Here is a 15,753-nt window from a genome sequence, read left to right on the forward strand (position 1 = left end):
AGGGACAGAGCGTACACATCTAAGAGTAAATCAACAGATAAGGCTAGAGGACACAAAAATAATAAAAGGACAAAACTAAAGGCTCTGCATCTGAATGAACGTAGCATTCGAAACAAAACAGATGAACTGAGAGCACAAATAGAAATAAATAAGTATGATCTGATAGTCATTACAGAGACATGGCTGCAGGATGACATAGATTGGGACCTGAATATTGAAGGGTACATGGTATTTAGGAAGGACAGGAAGCTAGGAAAAAGTGGAGGGCTAGCTCTGTTAATTAATGATGGTATTAGCACAATAGAGAGGGATGGCCTAAGTTCAGGAGACCAGGGTGTAGAAACAGTTTGGGTAGAGATGAGAAATCATAATGGCAAGAAGTCACTTGTGGGAGTGGTGTACAGGTCACCTAACATCAACCACACCATAGGACAAGGTATAAAGGAAGAAATAATGGCAGCTTGTCAGAAAAGTACACCAATAATTATGGGGGATTCTAACCTACATATAGACTGGAAAGATCAGATGGGCAGAGGTAGCCTAGATGAGGAGTACATAGAATATTTTTGGATAATTTCTTGGAACAATATGTTCTGGAGCCAACCAGAGAGCAGACTATACCAGACTTGGTATTGTGCAACGAGATAGGGTTAATTAATGACCTCAGTTAAGGCGCCCCTAGGTAGCAACGATCATAATATGATGGAATTTTACTTTCAGTTTGAGGGAGAGAAGAGTGGGTCCAAGACTAGTATTTTAAACTTAAATAAGGGCAATTATGAGGGCATGAAAGTAGAGCTAGCTAAAGTGAACTGGAAAATCAGGTTAAGGGATAGGACAATAGGGATGCAGTGGCAGACATTTAAGGGGATATTTCAGAATACACAGAATAGATACATTTTAAGGAGAAAGAAAAATTCCAAAGGTGGGACCCGCCATCTGTGGTTAACTAAAACAGTTAAAGAGAGTATCAAACTTAAAGAAAAAGCCTATAATTGCGCAAAGGTGGGAGGCAGGTCAGAAGATTGGACAGAATATTAAAAACAGCAAAGAATGACTAAAAGATTGATAAGGAAGGTAAAATTAGAGTACGAGAGAAAGCTAGCTAGAAATATAAAGAAATAGTAAGAGTTTCTATAGATAGTTAGAAAAGAAAATGAGTGTTGGTCCTAAAGAAAGTGAGGCTGGGGAATTAATAATGGATAATAAGGAGATGGCAGATGAATTGAACAGATATTTTGCATAGGTCTTCACTATTGAGGATACAAATAATATCCCAGTATATATGTAAGTCAGGAAATGGGAGGGAGCAATGCAAGAATATTACCATCACCAGGAAAGTGGTACTGAACAAATTGTTGGAGCTGCAGGCTGACAAGTCCCCGGGTCCTGATGGATTTCATCCTAGGGTGTGAAAAGAAGTGACTAGTGAGATAGTTGATGCATGAGGTTTAATTTGACAAAATTCCCTAGATTCGGGAAGGTTCTGTTAGATTGGAAAATAGCGAATGTAACTCCTTTATTCAAAAAGGGATGGAGACAGAAAGCAGGAAACTACAGACCAGCTAGCTTAACATCTGTCTTAGGGAAAATGTTAGAAGCTATTATTAAAGAAGTTATAGTAGAGCATTTAGAAAAAATCAAGGTAATCAGACAGAGTCAACAAGGATTTGTGAAAGGGAAATCATATTTAACCAATTTATTGGAGTTCTTTGAGGGAGTTACATGTGCTGTGGATAAACCAGAGGATGTACTATACTTAGATTTCCAGAAGACATTTGATAAGGTGCCACCTCAAAGGTTATTGCAGAAAATAAAAGCTCATGGTGTAGGGGGTAACATATTGGCATGGATAGAAGATTGGCTAGCTAACAGGAAACAGAGAGCAGGCATAAATGGGTCATTTTCTGGTTGACAAGATGTAACGAGTGGTGTGCCACAGGGATCTGTGCTGGGGCCTCACCTTTTTACAATTTATATAAATGACTTGGATGAAGGGACCGAAGGTATGGTTGTTAAATTTACTGATGACACAAAGATAGGTAGGAAAGTAACTTGTGAAGAGGACATAAGGGGGCTACAAAGGGATATAGATAGATTAACTGAGTGGGAAAAGACCTGGTAAATGGAGTATAATGTGGGAAAGTGTGGAATTGTCCATTTTGGCAGGAAGAATGAAAAAGAAGCATATTATCTAAATGGTGAGAGATTGCAGAGCTCTGAGATACAGAGGGATTTGGGTGTCCTAGTGCATGAATCGCAAAAGGTTAGTATGCAGGTACAGCGCGTCATTAGGAAAGCTAATAGAATGTTATCGTTTATCGTGAGGGGAATTGAATTAAAAAATAGGGAGGTTATGCTTCAGTTATACAGGGCATTGGTGAGACCACATCTAGAGTACTGGTCTCCTTATTTAAGGAAGGATGTAAATGCATTGGAGGCAGTACAGAGAAGGTGTACTAGACTAATACCTGGAATGGGCAGGCTGTCTTACGGGGAAAGATTGGACAGGCCCGGTTTGTATCAGCTGGAATTTAGAAGAGTAAGAGGTGACTTGATTGAATCATATAAGATCCTGAGGGGTCTTGGTAGGGTGGATGTGGAAAGGATGTTTCCCCTTGTGGGAGAATCTAGAACTCGGGGTCACTGTTTAAAATGAGGGGTCGCCCATTTAAGACAGAGATAAGGAGAAATTTTTTCTCTCAGAGGGTCGTGAATCTTTGGAATTCTCTTCCTCAAAAGGCAGTGGAAACAGAGTCTTTGAATATTTTTTAAGGCAGAGGTAGATAGATTCTTGATAAGCAAGGGGGTGGAAGGTTATCGGGGGAGGTGGAAATGTGGATTAATCAGTCCAGCCATGAATATTGAATGGTGGAGGCGGCTCGAACGGCCGAGTGGCCTACTTCTGCTCCTAATTCATATGTTCCTATGTTAAAATTATTCTCTTTCAACACATTGGTTACTGGTAATAAAATCTGCCTTGTTTGGATAGTTGTTGACTCTCAATCAGGTAAGGATGAGGCTGTTCGCGTTCCAATTGGCCATGGGAAAATGGGGCATGGTGAGGAGGGACATGTCGGGCAACCAATGGCTGGAAGAGTGGGGGTGGGGCAATTGGAGGTTGGAAATCATGTGACGAAATTTCCAGGAATACGTCCAACCCGAGTTGGCAAATCTAGTCTGGAGTAAGGTTCAAAATGGCAGCTCCCTGCCACTTTTTCCCAAACTGATGATTCCAGACAATGTCAGTGGACTATTGAAGGGTGTCACACAGGAGCAGGAGCTGTCCCTCATCCCAGGAACGTTGAGGCTCAATGTAAATGTTGGGCCAAGGATAATTTCCTTGGGACTGCTTCAGAAATGTCCTGGAGCTGCGATGATTGACCTTGGCCAAACAGAACGACCTTCCTTTGTATCCAGCACGACTCCAGGCACTAGTGTGTTTGCCCTTTGGCCCATATTGACCTCAGCTTTGCGCAAGCCACTTGGTAAAATGTTGCCACTTAACTCTGCCTACAACTCACTGCGTAACAAAATGTTTCCTCATCCCACTTCTGGTTCTTTCGTCAATTATGTTAAATCTTTCTTCTAGTTATTGACCCTGTTGTCAGTAGAAGCTGTTTCCCCTCATTTACTCTATCAAAACCCTTCATCATTTTGAGCACCTCCATTAAATGTCCTGCTCTTTCTACATTTTCCATTCAACTAGTCTTGGTCTCCTAACTTGATGATGATTGAGGAGTGCAGGATGTGCTGGTCCAGGAGATTACAGATGGTGGTAGTATATAATCTTGCTGCTGATTTTGGCCCACAACCATTCATTGGCTGCTGGATCTATCACTTCTCTCCTCCTGGTACAGTGGTAGTGATTAAGGACTATGGAGGCTAGACTTGGTTCTCAAGAACTCTTCAGTGGTGACTCCTACCAATGTTACCATAGACAGATGTATCTGTAACAGGAAGTTTGGTGAGGGTGACATCATGTAGGTGACTCCCTCATGTCGGTTCCCTCACCAGCCTGGTACCTTAATCTGCAGTGATCTACTGAGTCACTGGTAGGGGGGGACATTAATTAAAGTCACAGTTAGACCAGACCAAGTAAGGGCAGCATTATCCCTTCATTGAAGGACTAGTTGAATTATTTTACAACAATCTTCAAACTACACGATTCTTTCAATTCAGTTTTATCTCTTGCCATAGTGGGATTTGAACTCACAGCCTTCGAGTTGCTAGTCTAGTGTCATAAACCTGGTAATAGAAGTTTCTCCCACAAAAGCTATTGAGGATAAATCTATTGAAAATTGATAGATTTTGGAACTAAGGTGGGTAGAGAGATTTGAGATACAGACCAGTCATCATTAAATGGCAGAACAGGCTGAAAGGGCTGAATGGCCTCCTCCTTTTTCCTATGTTCCTGTAACCCACTGCACGACCATATCTCATATTGGCCAAGCATTGCAATGCGTATAGGCTTACGTATATATTTTGTTTTGTGTGTCGGTAAGTAATGGCCACCGCAACAATGTTTGAACAACAAATAATTGTCACCTCCGATGGAATTTCTCGGCTGTGCCCTGCCCTCAGAATGACTCATTCAGCAAGTATTTCTAGAATGTTCTCCAATACCAGGACAGTGAACAGATTGCAGAGTCTTAAGAGAGCGTTCATCCTGCTCAATTAACTCAATCAGTGCATTGTTTGCCGACTTAGAATCAATCCTATTTGGAAGGCACTGGTCAGACTCCATCTGGAGTAGTTATGTTCAGTTCTGGGCGCCTCACCACAGGAAGGATATAATCCCTCCTTAACAGCACTGTGGATGTATCCCTCACTACCTGGATTGCAGCAGTTCAAGATGGCAGCTCAACCTTCTCAAGGGCAATTAGGGATGGGCAACAAATGCTGGCTTCGCCAGAGATGCCCACATCCCATGGAACGAATAAAAAAAGATTGGCCTTGGAGGGGGTGCAGTGAAGATTCTGCAGGAATTATATCGGGGCTAAAAGGGTTAAGTTATGAGGCTAGGTTGCATAGACTGGGCTTGTATTCCCTTGTGTATTGAAGATTAAGGGGTGAGCTAATTGAGGTGTTGGTAAAATGAGTAAGTTATTTGATAGGGTAGATAGAGAGAAACTATTTCCTCTGCTGAGAGAGTTTGGATCAAGGGGGAGGAACCTTACAGCTGAGCCATTCAGGGCTGATGTTGGGAAGCACTTGTTTACACAAATCGAGGAAATATGGAATGTTCTCCCCCAAAAATCTGTTGAAGCTGGGGGACAATTAGAAATTTCAAAACTGAGATTGATTGATCTTTATTAGTTAAGGGTGTTAAGGGATATGGAACCAAGAATGGGGGGCGGGGGGGGGGGGGGGGGGGGTGGGGGGGGTTACCCATCTGGATCAATAATATCCTTTAGAGAAGGAAATCTGCCATCCTTACCTGGTCTGGCCTACATGTGACTCCAGACCCACAGAAATGTGGCTGACTCTTCACTGCCCTCTGAAGTGGCCTGGCAAGCTATTCAGTTGTCAAGGGCAATGAGGGATGGGCAATAAATGCTGGCCTTGCCAGCAACACCCACATACCATGAAAGAATTTAAAAAAACACATACTTGATATACAAGGATGATACCAGAGGTCATACTTTTCAGGAGAAGATGAACAGGCTGTGCCTCTTTGTACTTGGTAGAAGTCTTTAAAATTATGAAAGATTTTGATAGAGTAGACACAAGTTCCCACTTGTAGGGACAAAATTCGTGACCATCAACCTAAAGCAGTCACTGAAAACAAATAGGGGATTCAGAAGAAACCTCTTTACGCAGAGAGTAGTAGGAATGTAGAACTCACTACTGCAGGGAGTAGTTGAGGCAAATAGAAATGCATTTAAGGGGAAGCTGGATAATCTCATGAGGGAAGGGGAAAAAAGGGTTAAGCTGAGTTAGATGAGGTGGCTTAAGTTGAGCATAAACGCTGGCGTGGATTTTTTGGGTTAATTGGCCTGTTCCTGAGCTGTATGTTCTATGTAATTCTATGTAAAGATCCATATAATTACATTAATCGAAATCACCCCTCAAACTGTTCATTCTTCCCTGATAGTTATAACCTCTCAATGTGTCTGTGTCTGTGTCTATCAGAGCAGTGATTACCCACATGGTCAATTATCTTGTTGACTCTCAATATCCAAGTTCACAGCCACATTTGAGGAATGGCTACTTGGGTGAGATACTAGAGGGTGGGTGGAGTCCTTGGTCCACATCACCAGGTCAAAAGGAGAGTGGACATTTTGCGAGGGGGGATGGGGGAACAGCTGTCAATTAATTCTTTTGCTCCGTTTTTGTTTTGTTATTCTAGGTTTCATCAGTCATCAGTCTGAACGTTGGGGGTCACATCTACTCCACCGTGCTTGGAACCCTGCGGAAGTATCCGAACTCCAAGCTGGCGGAGATGTTCAGCGGTCAGTCCAGATCAAACCTGGACTTGAAAGGGAGGTACTTCATTGACCGGGACGGGACCCACTTCAGGCACGTTCTGGAGTTCCTCCGGGGCCGTGAGCCGCCCCACCACCTCGCTGAGGAGGTCTACCAGGAGGCTTTGTACTACGGCATCGAGCCCCTGGCTAAACTGCTGGAGGACTCGCCCAAGCTCTTTGGTGAGCTGGTGGGCCGGAGGCAGTTCCTGGCCAGGGTGCCCAATTACCAGGAGAACATCGAAGTGATGGTGCGGGTGGCGAGGGCAGAGGCTGTCGCCTCCCGCCACTCCACAGTGATGGTGTGCGTGGTCAGAAACGAGGAGGACGCGGCCAAATGTCATGAGGCAGAGAACGGCCTGGACAGCAACAAGGAGTCAATAGTGAGGTTTGGACCCTGGAAAGCATCACCCTCCATCTCTGACCTACTGTATTGCATCAAACTGGACATTGAAAGCAAAGGGTACAGCACCTCCTACCAGCCTCATGAGATAGGGAAAGGATTCCTCATGCGACCTTGCGAGTTCCTCTACAAATTCACCTTTACGTGGTGGTAAATTGCAGTGCATTGCTCGCATATCGCCTAATGCCAAGCTTAGGAGATATATGGAGTATTGTGCATCTGTTTAACTGGGCGCCGTTGGAGTTTGTATGGAGTGGCATCAGATAAAGTGAGGATGTGGCAAATTGGAGCCAGAAGCATAAAATGATACAGCACTGAAGGAGGCCATTCAGCCCATCATATCTGTGCCAACTCTTTGAAAGAACTATCCAATTAATCCCACTCCTCCTTTTCAAATATATATTTTTTTTAAATTCATTTTTGAGATGTGGGAGTTGCTGGCTGGGACAACATTTATTGCCCATCCCTAATTGCCTTGCTAGGCCATTTCAGAGGGCAGTTAAGAGTCGACCACATTGCCGTGAGTCTGGACGTAGGGCAGACCATGTAACGATGGTAGATTTCCTTCTATTGAAGGACATTAGTGAACCAGATGTGCTTTTACAACAATTGACAGTGGCGTCATGGTCACCAATTCCCAATTTTATTAACTGAATTCAAATTTGAGGATTCAAACCCATGCCCCCAGAATATTAGTCTGGGCTCTAATCCAGTGACATTACCACTACACCACCACCTCCCCTTACCCAATTCCCATTTGAAAGTTACTACTGAATCTGCTTTCACCGCCCTTTTAGTCAGCACATTCCAGATCATCATGACTTGCTACATAAAAAGAATTCTTCTCATCTGCCTCTCTAGTTCTTTTGCCAATTATCTTAAATGTGTGCCCTCTGGTGTCCTCTGCCACTGAAAACAAGTCTATTTTTGCCTTCAGACGAATTATATCTCATACCAAGACCACTATAGCAACAGATTTAAAGACGTTCCTTTCTTTATTGTGAAGTTGTTGTTGGACAATAGACTGGGCCTTCTTTTTAAACGCATGGTGCAGTTAAGAGGAACTCCAAATAATGTCATCTAGAAGGACAAGGACAGCTCAGAGCAAGGAGAGGCCATCTGGCCCATCAAGCTAGCTCCTTCCGGCTGATCAGGGTCTCCAATCTTATTTGTCTAATCCACTGAGGCGAAGACCGGCGAAAATGTCTGTGTTTAAGCTCCATTCAACCCAGTTGGTGGCTTTCCACAAATATCTGCGTAGTCACAGGAGCACTCAAACCAGTACGATTAAGAGATATTTCATTGTTTGTTAATTCTGGCCCCCTGAATGCTACAGCTCAAAAATGGCAGCCATGCCTCTTTCTGTTTCGCCTGCCTTTGACATGCGAGCACTGGCATATACAAGTCTCCACTTGAAATAACCTTTCATATATTATACAGCACTTTGTACCTTTTTAACCAATATCTTAATAGACTTTAATTGCCCGGCTGTGACAGCAGAGATGGAAGGACGAAGTCACTAAAGAAGTTCTTCTTGAGATGGGAGTGTGAGTTGCAGTTCGTGACTAATGCACACTGTGGGAGGGTGAAATTGATGCAAAAAGATGTATCAAAGTCAACGGAAATGGAATAGCTGAGTTGGAATCGGTGTGTAATAGTAACTGCCAATTCGTTATTGGCTCCTTTTTTTGTGCCACCTCCTGGGACTAAATTCAGTCCTAATCTAATTTGGCGCCCTCATCTTGCCAGGTTCAGGCCTCAAAATGGCTCCATCCTCTTCACTGCTGGAAGGGGCTGCCTTTCGGCGCATTCCACCAGTCGGTTGGTCCTCTCACCAGCATCCTCCCTGAACCTCCACCCCATTCTGTGTCTCAGCAATTGGGGCCATGTGACATCGTGACCTGCCTCTTAACAGAAAGACTTTTTATTTATAATGCAATGAAACTCGTAACCATGAAACATTTTTCCAATTGGTTGTGGAACGCACTGCACAGTTAGTTAGTTAGCGATCGGACTGGGAACTCTGCAGTGTGTCTATTGCTACTTCTATTAAAGGCTGATAACTGTCTCATTGATCAACCCTGTGTAGCAATATATATTTGGTTGCATACAGTGACACCACAAGTTTTTGGCCAGAATGGAGATGACGGAGTAATTTCCCCTTGTGAATCACAACTGGAGACAGCACTGCTGTAGGTAACTGGGATTGATTTGACGTACATAATTATAAAACTATCCTCCACTCGCTGCTTCTTGCCGGAGAAATAATCCTGTTTTTCTCCAGGAAACGCTTAGTAGAGTTTCGGTCATGAGTTCTGTTTGCTGTAGTTCACAGAGACTCTTTTTAAATAGACTCTGCTGTTTCGTTATAGACTCTATTTGTTGTGAGTCCTGCTTTAAGCCCTGTCTCACCTCCAACTCATTGGCTAACACAATGGTGTCAATACTCAGTCCGGTTTTTTTTGCATTTTCTTGAGAGACTTGGATAAAGAGTGACTCCTTAGGCACAAGATACCACCGGGCTTGAAACCAATAGGGAGGGTAATAGGGGATGGACAGTGAAGGAGTACATTGGAGAGAAAAAATTGGGAATGGAAAATATGGGAATATGTTTTTATGACAGCAACATACAATGTGTTTATACTAAGTTCACTGGTGCACATTTTTTAAATAGCACATGTTAACCCAAATGGAAACAACATGTCTGTAAACCCATGTCTGCAAAACCCCAAGAAGTTGATTTCCTCCCCCTCAACTGAGTTGTTAGTTATTAAAGTTTTTAGTGATTTTTCATTCAGAATGAGCATGAGGCACTGTCGCTGTTCCCTGGCCCTATCCATCTCCCCACTGACCCCAAGTCTTGTTCTCTCCGTTACATAGGTAATACAGTACAAAAACAGGCCATTCGGCCCCACCAGCATTTATGCTGCACTTGAGCCTCCTCCTGTCTTTCCTCATCTAACTGTCAGCATAACCCTCTAATCCTTATGTAGTTTCCCCTTAAAAGCATTTATACTATTTGCTTCAATCATTCCCTGTGGCAGTGAGTACCACATTCTCACCACTCCTTGGATAAAGAAGTTTCTCCTGAATTCCCTATGGATTTCTTAGTGACTATCTAATGTCAACGGCTTCTGGTTTTGCTGTTCTCCACAAGTGGAAACATCTCTTTGTGTCTATTCTATCGAAACTTTTTATAATTTAAAAAACTCCTTAGCCTTCTGTTCTCAAGACAAAAGAGACCCAGCCTGTTCATCATCTCCTGATAGACACACCCCCATCTTCCTGATATCATCTATGTAAATTCTTTTTGCAGTGTCTCTACACCTTTGCTATAATATGGCACTCTGTGCTGTAGTATCCCAAATGTGGTCTAAGCAAGGTTCAAAATACAAGTTTAGCATAACATCTTTACTTTTCAATTTTATCCCTCGAGAAAAAAACCCTAATGCTTGGCTTTTTTATGCCCTTGTTAATCTGCGTTGCACCTTTTTATGATTTGCGTGTTTGTAAACTCGATAAACTTGAGGTCATCCAAAACTCTGCTGCCCATGTCTTGACACCCACCAAGTTCCATTCCCTGGGTTGTCCCTGTGCTTGCTGACCAACCTTGTTTCCCAGTCAAGCCACGTCTTGATTTTAAAATTATCATCCTTGTTTTCAAATCCCTCCATGGTCTTGCCCTTCCCTATCTCTGTAATCTCCTCCAACTCCACAACCCTAGGTCTCTGCACTCCTCTAATTCCGACCTCTTGTGCATCCCTGATTTTAATCACTCCACCACTGCTGAACACGCCTTCAGTTGTCTAGGCTCCAAGTTCTGGAATACCCTCCCTACACCTCTCTGCCTCTCCACTTTGTTTTATAATGTTCCTATGAAGTGCCTTGGGACGATTTATTACATTAAAGGTTTTATTTGAATATAAGTTGCTGTTATAGAACTCCCAGGTTTGTTTGCTGCTCTATCCCATTTAGATTCTTATTTTCTAAGTAATATGCAACCTCCTAATCCCACTTCCGGTTGATTTCAGATACATACATTTCAAACTGTGAAGTTATGATATCGGAAGACAAGGATTTTTTTTGGGTTTCAAAATAGACATCAAGTTTTAAACAGGCCAAGCATGCAGCAAACCCTTTCCTAACACGCCCTTCTTTATTTATTCTCTGGGTGTCACCGACAATTACAGAGGCCACAGGATTGTGATAATTGAACCTCACCGAAAGCAACAGAGAACAACTGATGGGATGTGTCACAAGGGTGTGACAAGGTGTCAGGGAGACTGTAAGCCAGCCAGGTCTCAGGCACCATCCTGCTCGGAAAAACAAGAACGGGTAGTAAAATGACCCCAGGTGCTTCACAGGAGCGTTATCAAAAAAAGCATCGCATGTCAAGCATTTGGCAAGTTTTTGTCCTGCAGGGTCTTTCACCATCTCTCACTGTATTGCCATGGAAAACAACAACAACTTGCATTAATATAGTGCCTTTCACTTGGTAAAATGTCCCAAGGCGTTTCACAGGAGGTTTATCAGACAAAATCTGATACCGAGACACATAAGGAGATATTAGGACAGGTGGCCAAAAGCTTGGTCAAAGAGGTAGGTTTTAAGGAGCATCTTAAAGGAGGAGGGAGAAGTTGAGAGGCGGACAGATTTAGGGAGAGAATTCCAGAGCTACTGGACAGGGAGCCAATATAGGTCACCAAGTACAAGGGTGATGAATGAACAGGACTTGTTGCAGGTTAAGAAATGAGCAGCAGAGTTTTGAATGCAGGAGTTGGCAGTATAACTGAATTGTGAAGCCCCCAAAACATCTTGGTAGCTACCAGTCTGAAATGGGCACCATATAGTCCAACAGAATGAACAGAAACTAAGTCTGTCACTCCATTTCTCGACTCTTTAAAACATTGCATTCATCATCACTGACTGGAATGTGAAACATGCAGACTCATAACAGGTTTGACAGCTATCTCAGACATTGTGCGAGACACATTAACATGACATTGAGTCAAGTCTGTACAATGTGTAATATTGCTTGTTCCTTTGAACTATTGTACTATTGAACTATTGTAAGATTTACAAGACTTAAGTAATATCCAAAGAATATGTGGGTTTTTATTATAACTTAACAGGAGCATATATGTATATAAATATATATATATAGACAGCTACCACCCAAACACATCTACACACATCTTACTCTATTAGGCTACACCCACAACTCTTTGGTCATGTATGACACAACATCACTTCCTCTAGTGACTTTCACTTACAGCCTCTTATAAGATGGTCCCACAACACAATGTACACACAGCTCTATGTTTATTATAACATTTCTTGTTGCTCATTAATGCAAGTGATTTAATGCTTCACAATGTCTACATATAATTATATAGAATTCAGAACACAGAAACAGGCCATTTGGCCTAACTTTTTTTATTCGTTCATGGGATGTGAGCATCACTGGCAAGGCTGGTATATGTTGCCCAACCCTGATTGCCCTTGGGAAGGTGGTGGTGAGCTGCCTACTTGAACTGCTGCAGTCCATGTGGTGCCGGTGCACCCACAGTGTCGTTAGAGCGGGAGTTCTAGGAATTTGACTCAGGAACGGTGATATAGTTCCGTTACGATGGTGTATGGCTTGGAGGGGAACTTGCAGGTGGTGGTGTTCCCGTGCATCTGCTTCCCTTGTTCTTCAAGGTGGTAGAGGTCACGGGTTTGGAAGGTGCTGTCGAAGGAGGCTTAATGAGTTGCTGCAGTGCATCTTGTAGATGGTACACACTGCTGCCACTGTGCGCCAATGGTGGAGGAAGTGAATGCTTAAGTTGGCGGATGGGTTGCCAATCAAGTGGGCTGCTTTGTCCTGTGTCAAGCTTCTTGAGTGTTGTTGGAGCTGCACCCGACCAGGCAAGTGGAGGATATTCCATCACACTCCTGACTTGTGCCTTTTCGATGGTTGTCAGGCATTGGGAAGTCAAGTGGTAAGTTACTCACTGCAGGATTCCTAGCCTCTGACCTGCTCTTGTAGGCACAGTATTTAAATGTCTACTCCAGTTCAGTTTCTGGTCAATGTTGATAGTGGGGGATTCAGTGATGGTAATGCCATTGAATGTCAAGGAGAGATAGTTAGATTCTCTGTTGTTTGAGATAGTCATTGCCTGGCACTTGTGTGGCGCAAATGTTACTTCACAGAATAATACAGTGCAGAAGAGGCCCTTCGGCTCATCGAGTCTGCACCGATGCATTAAAGACACCTGACCTGTCCACCTAATCCCATTTGCCAGCACTTGGCCCATAGCCTTGAATGTTATGACGTGCCAAGTGCTCATCCAGGTACTTTTTAAAGGATGTGAAGCAACCCGCCTCTACCACCTTCCCAGGCAGGGCATTCCAGACCGTCACCACCCTTGGGGTAAAAAAGTTCTTCCTCAAATCCCCCTTAAACCTCCTGCCCCTCACCTTAAACTTGTGTCCCCTCATAACTAACCCTTCAACTAAGGGGAACAGCTGCTCCCTACCCTGAACATGCCCCTCATAATCTTGTACACCTCGATCAGGTCACCCCTCAGTCTTCTCTGCTCCAGCGAAAACAACCCAAGCCTATCCAACCTCTCTTCACAGCTTAAATGTTCCATCCCAGGCAACATCCTGGTGAATCACCTCTGCACCCTCTCCAGTGCAATCACATCCTTCCTATAATGTGGCGACCAGAATTGCACACAGTACTCCAGCTGTGGTCTTACCAAAGTTCTGTACAACTCCAACATGACCTCCCTGCTTTTGTAATCTCTGCCTCGATTGATAAAGGCAAGTGTCTCATATGCCTTTTTCACCACTCTATTAACCTGCCCTTCTGCCTTCAGAGATCTATGGACAAACACGCCAAGATCCCTTTGTTCCACAGAACTTCCCAGTGTCAGGCCATTCATTGAATACTTCCATGTCACATTACTCCTTCCAAAGTGTATCACCTCACACTTTTCTGGGTTAAATTCCATCTGCCACTTTTCTGCCCATTTGACCATCGCTTCTATATCTTCCTGTAACTCGACACTCGACCTCACTGTTAACCACTCGGCCAATCTTTGTGTCATCCACGAACTTACTGATCCTACCCCCCACATAGTCATCTATGTCGTTTATATAAATGACAAACAATAGGGGACCCAGCACAGATCTCTGTGGTATGCCACTGGACACTGGCTTCCAGTCACTAAAACAGCCGTCTGTCATCACTCTCCGTCTCCTACAGCTAAGCCAATTTTGAATCCACCTTATCAAGTTACCCTGTATCCCATGTGCATTTGCTTTCTTGATAGGTCTCCCATGTGGGACCTTGTCAAAGGCTTTGCTGAAATCCATGTAAACTACATCAACTGCACTACCCTCATCTACACACCTGGTCACATGCTCAAAAAATCCAATCAAATTTGTTAGACATGACCTCCCTCTGACAAAGCCATGCTGACTATTCCTAATAAAATTTTGACTTTTTTTTAATTCATTCATGGGATGTGGGTGTCACTGGCCAGGCCAGCATTTATTGCCCATCCCTAATTGTCCTTGAGAAGGTGGTGGTGAGCTGCATAATTGAACTGCTGCAGTCCATTTGGGGTAGGTAGACACAGTGCTGTTAGGAAGGGAGTTCCAGGATTTTGACCCAGCGACAGTGAAGGAACGGGCGATATAGTTCCAAGTCAGAATGGTGTGTGACTTGGAGGGGAACTTGCAGGTGGTGGTGTTCCCATGCATTTGCTGCCCTTGTCCTTCTAGTTGGTAGAGGTCGCGGGTTTGGAAGGTGTTGTCTTAGGAGCCTTGGTGCATTGCTGCAGTGCATCTTGTAGACGGTACACACTGCTGCCACTGTGCGTCAGTGGTGGAGTGAGTGAATGTTTGTAGATGGGGTGTCAATCAAGCAGGCTGCTTTGTCCTGGATGGTGTTAAGCTTCTTGAGTGTTGTTGGAGCTGCACCCATCCAGGCAAGTGGAGAGTACTCAATCACACTCCTGACTTGTGCCTTGTAGATGGTGGACAGGCTTTGGGGAGTCAGGAGGTGAGTTACTTGCCGCAGGAATCCTTGCCTCTGACCTGCTCTTGTAGCCACAGTATTTATATGACTACTCCAGTTCAGTTTCAGGTCAATGGTAGCCGCTAAGATATTGATAGTGGGGGATTCAGCGATGGTAATGCCATTGAATGTCAAGGGGAGATGGTTAGATTCTCTCTTGTTGGAGATGGTCATTGTATGGCACTTGTGTGCCGCGAATGTTACTTGCCACTTATCAGCCCTAGCCTGGATATTGTCCAGGTCTTGCTGCATTTCTACACAGACTGCTTCAGTATCTGAGGCGTGACGAATGGTGCTGAACATTGTGCAATCATCAGCGAACATCCCCACTTCTGACCTAATGATTGAAGGAAGGCCTCTCCAAGTGGAGATAGATTCTCTCCTTCAGAATTTTCTCCAATAGTTTCCCTACCACTGACGTGAGACTCACTAGTTCCCTGGCTTATCCCTACAAACTTTCTTAAATAGTGGAACCCCATTAGCTGTTCTCCAGTCCTCTGGCACCTCCCCCGTGGCCAGAGAGGAATTAAAAATTTGGGTCAGAGCCCCTGCAATCTCCACCCTCGCCTCCCACAGCATCCTGAGACACAAATCGTCCGGACCTGGAGATATGTCCACTTTTAAGCCTACCAAAACCTCCAATACCTTGTCACTCCCGATGACAATTTGCTCAAGAACCTCACAGTCTCTCTCTCTCTCAGTTCCATATCTACATCCTCATTCTCTTGGGTGAAGACAGATGTGAAGTATTCGTTCAACACCCTACCAATGTCCTCTGGCTCCACCCACAGATTTCCCCCTTGGTCCCTGATGGG

At 43.9% G+C, this 15,753-nt stretch overlaps 1 protein-coding gene across 5 annotated transcripts in view; it reads left to right on the forward strand.

The window, feature by feature from the left end:
* Positions 1-8,949, forward strand: part of kctd14 (potassium channel tetramerization domain containing 14) — a 34,762-nt gene extending 25,813 nt beyond the window's left edge. For all 5 annotated transcript variants that reach the window (XM_068033057.1, XM_068033060.1, XM_068033059.1 and 2 more), the window contains one exon: positions 6,353-8,949. In XM_068033057.1, the coding sequence (XP_067889158.1) occupies positions 6,353-7,024 (672 nt within the window). In that variant the 3' untranslated portion in view covers positions 7,025-8,949. The remainder of the gene's footprint in view (positions 1-6,352) is intronic.
* Positions 8,950-15,753: the final 6,804 nt, after the last annotated feature.

Source organism: Heterodontus francisci, chromosome 6 (assembly GCF_036365525.1).
Source record: "Heterodontus francisci isolate sHetFra1 chromosome 6, sHetFra1.hap1, whole genome shotgun sequence".
NCBI lineage: Eukaryota > Metazoa > Chordata > Chondrichthyes > Heterodontiformes > Heterodontidae > Heterodontus > Heterodontus francisci.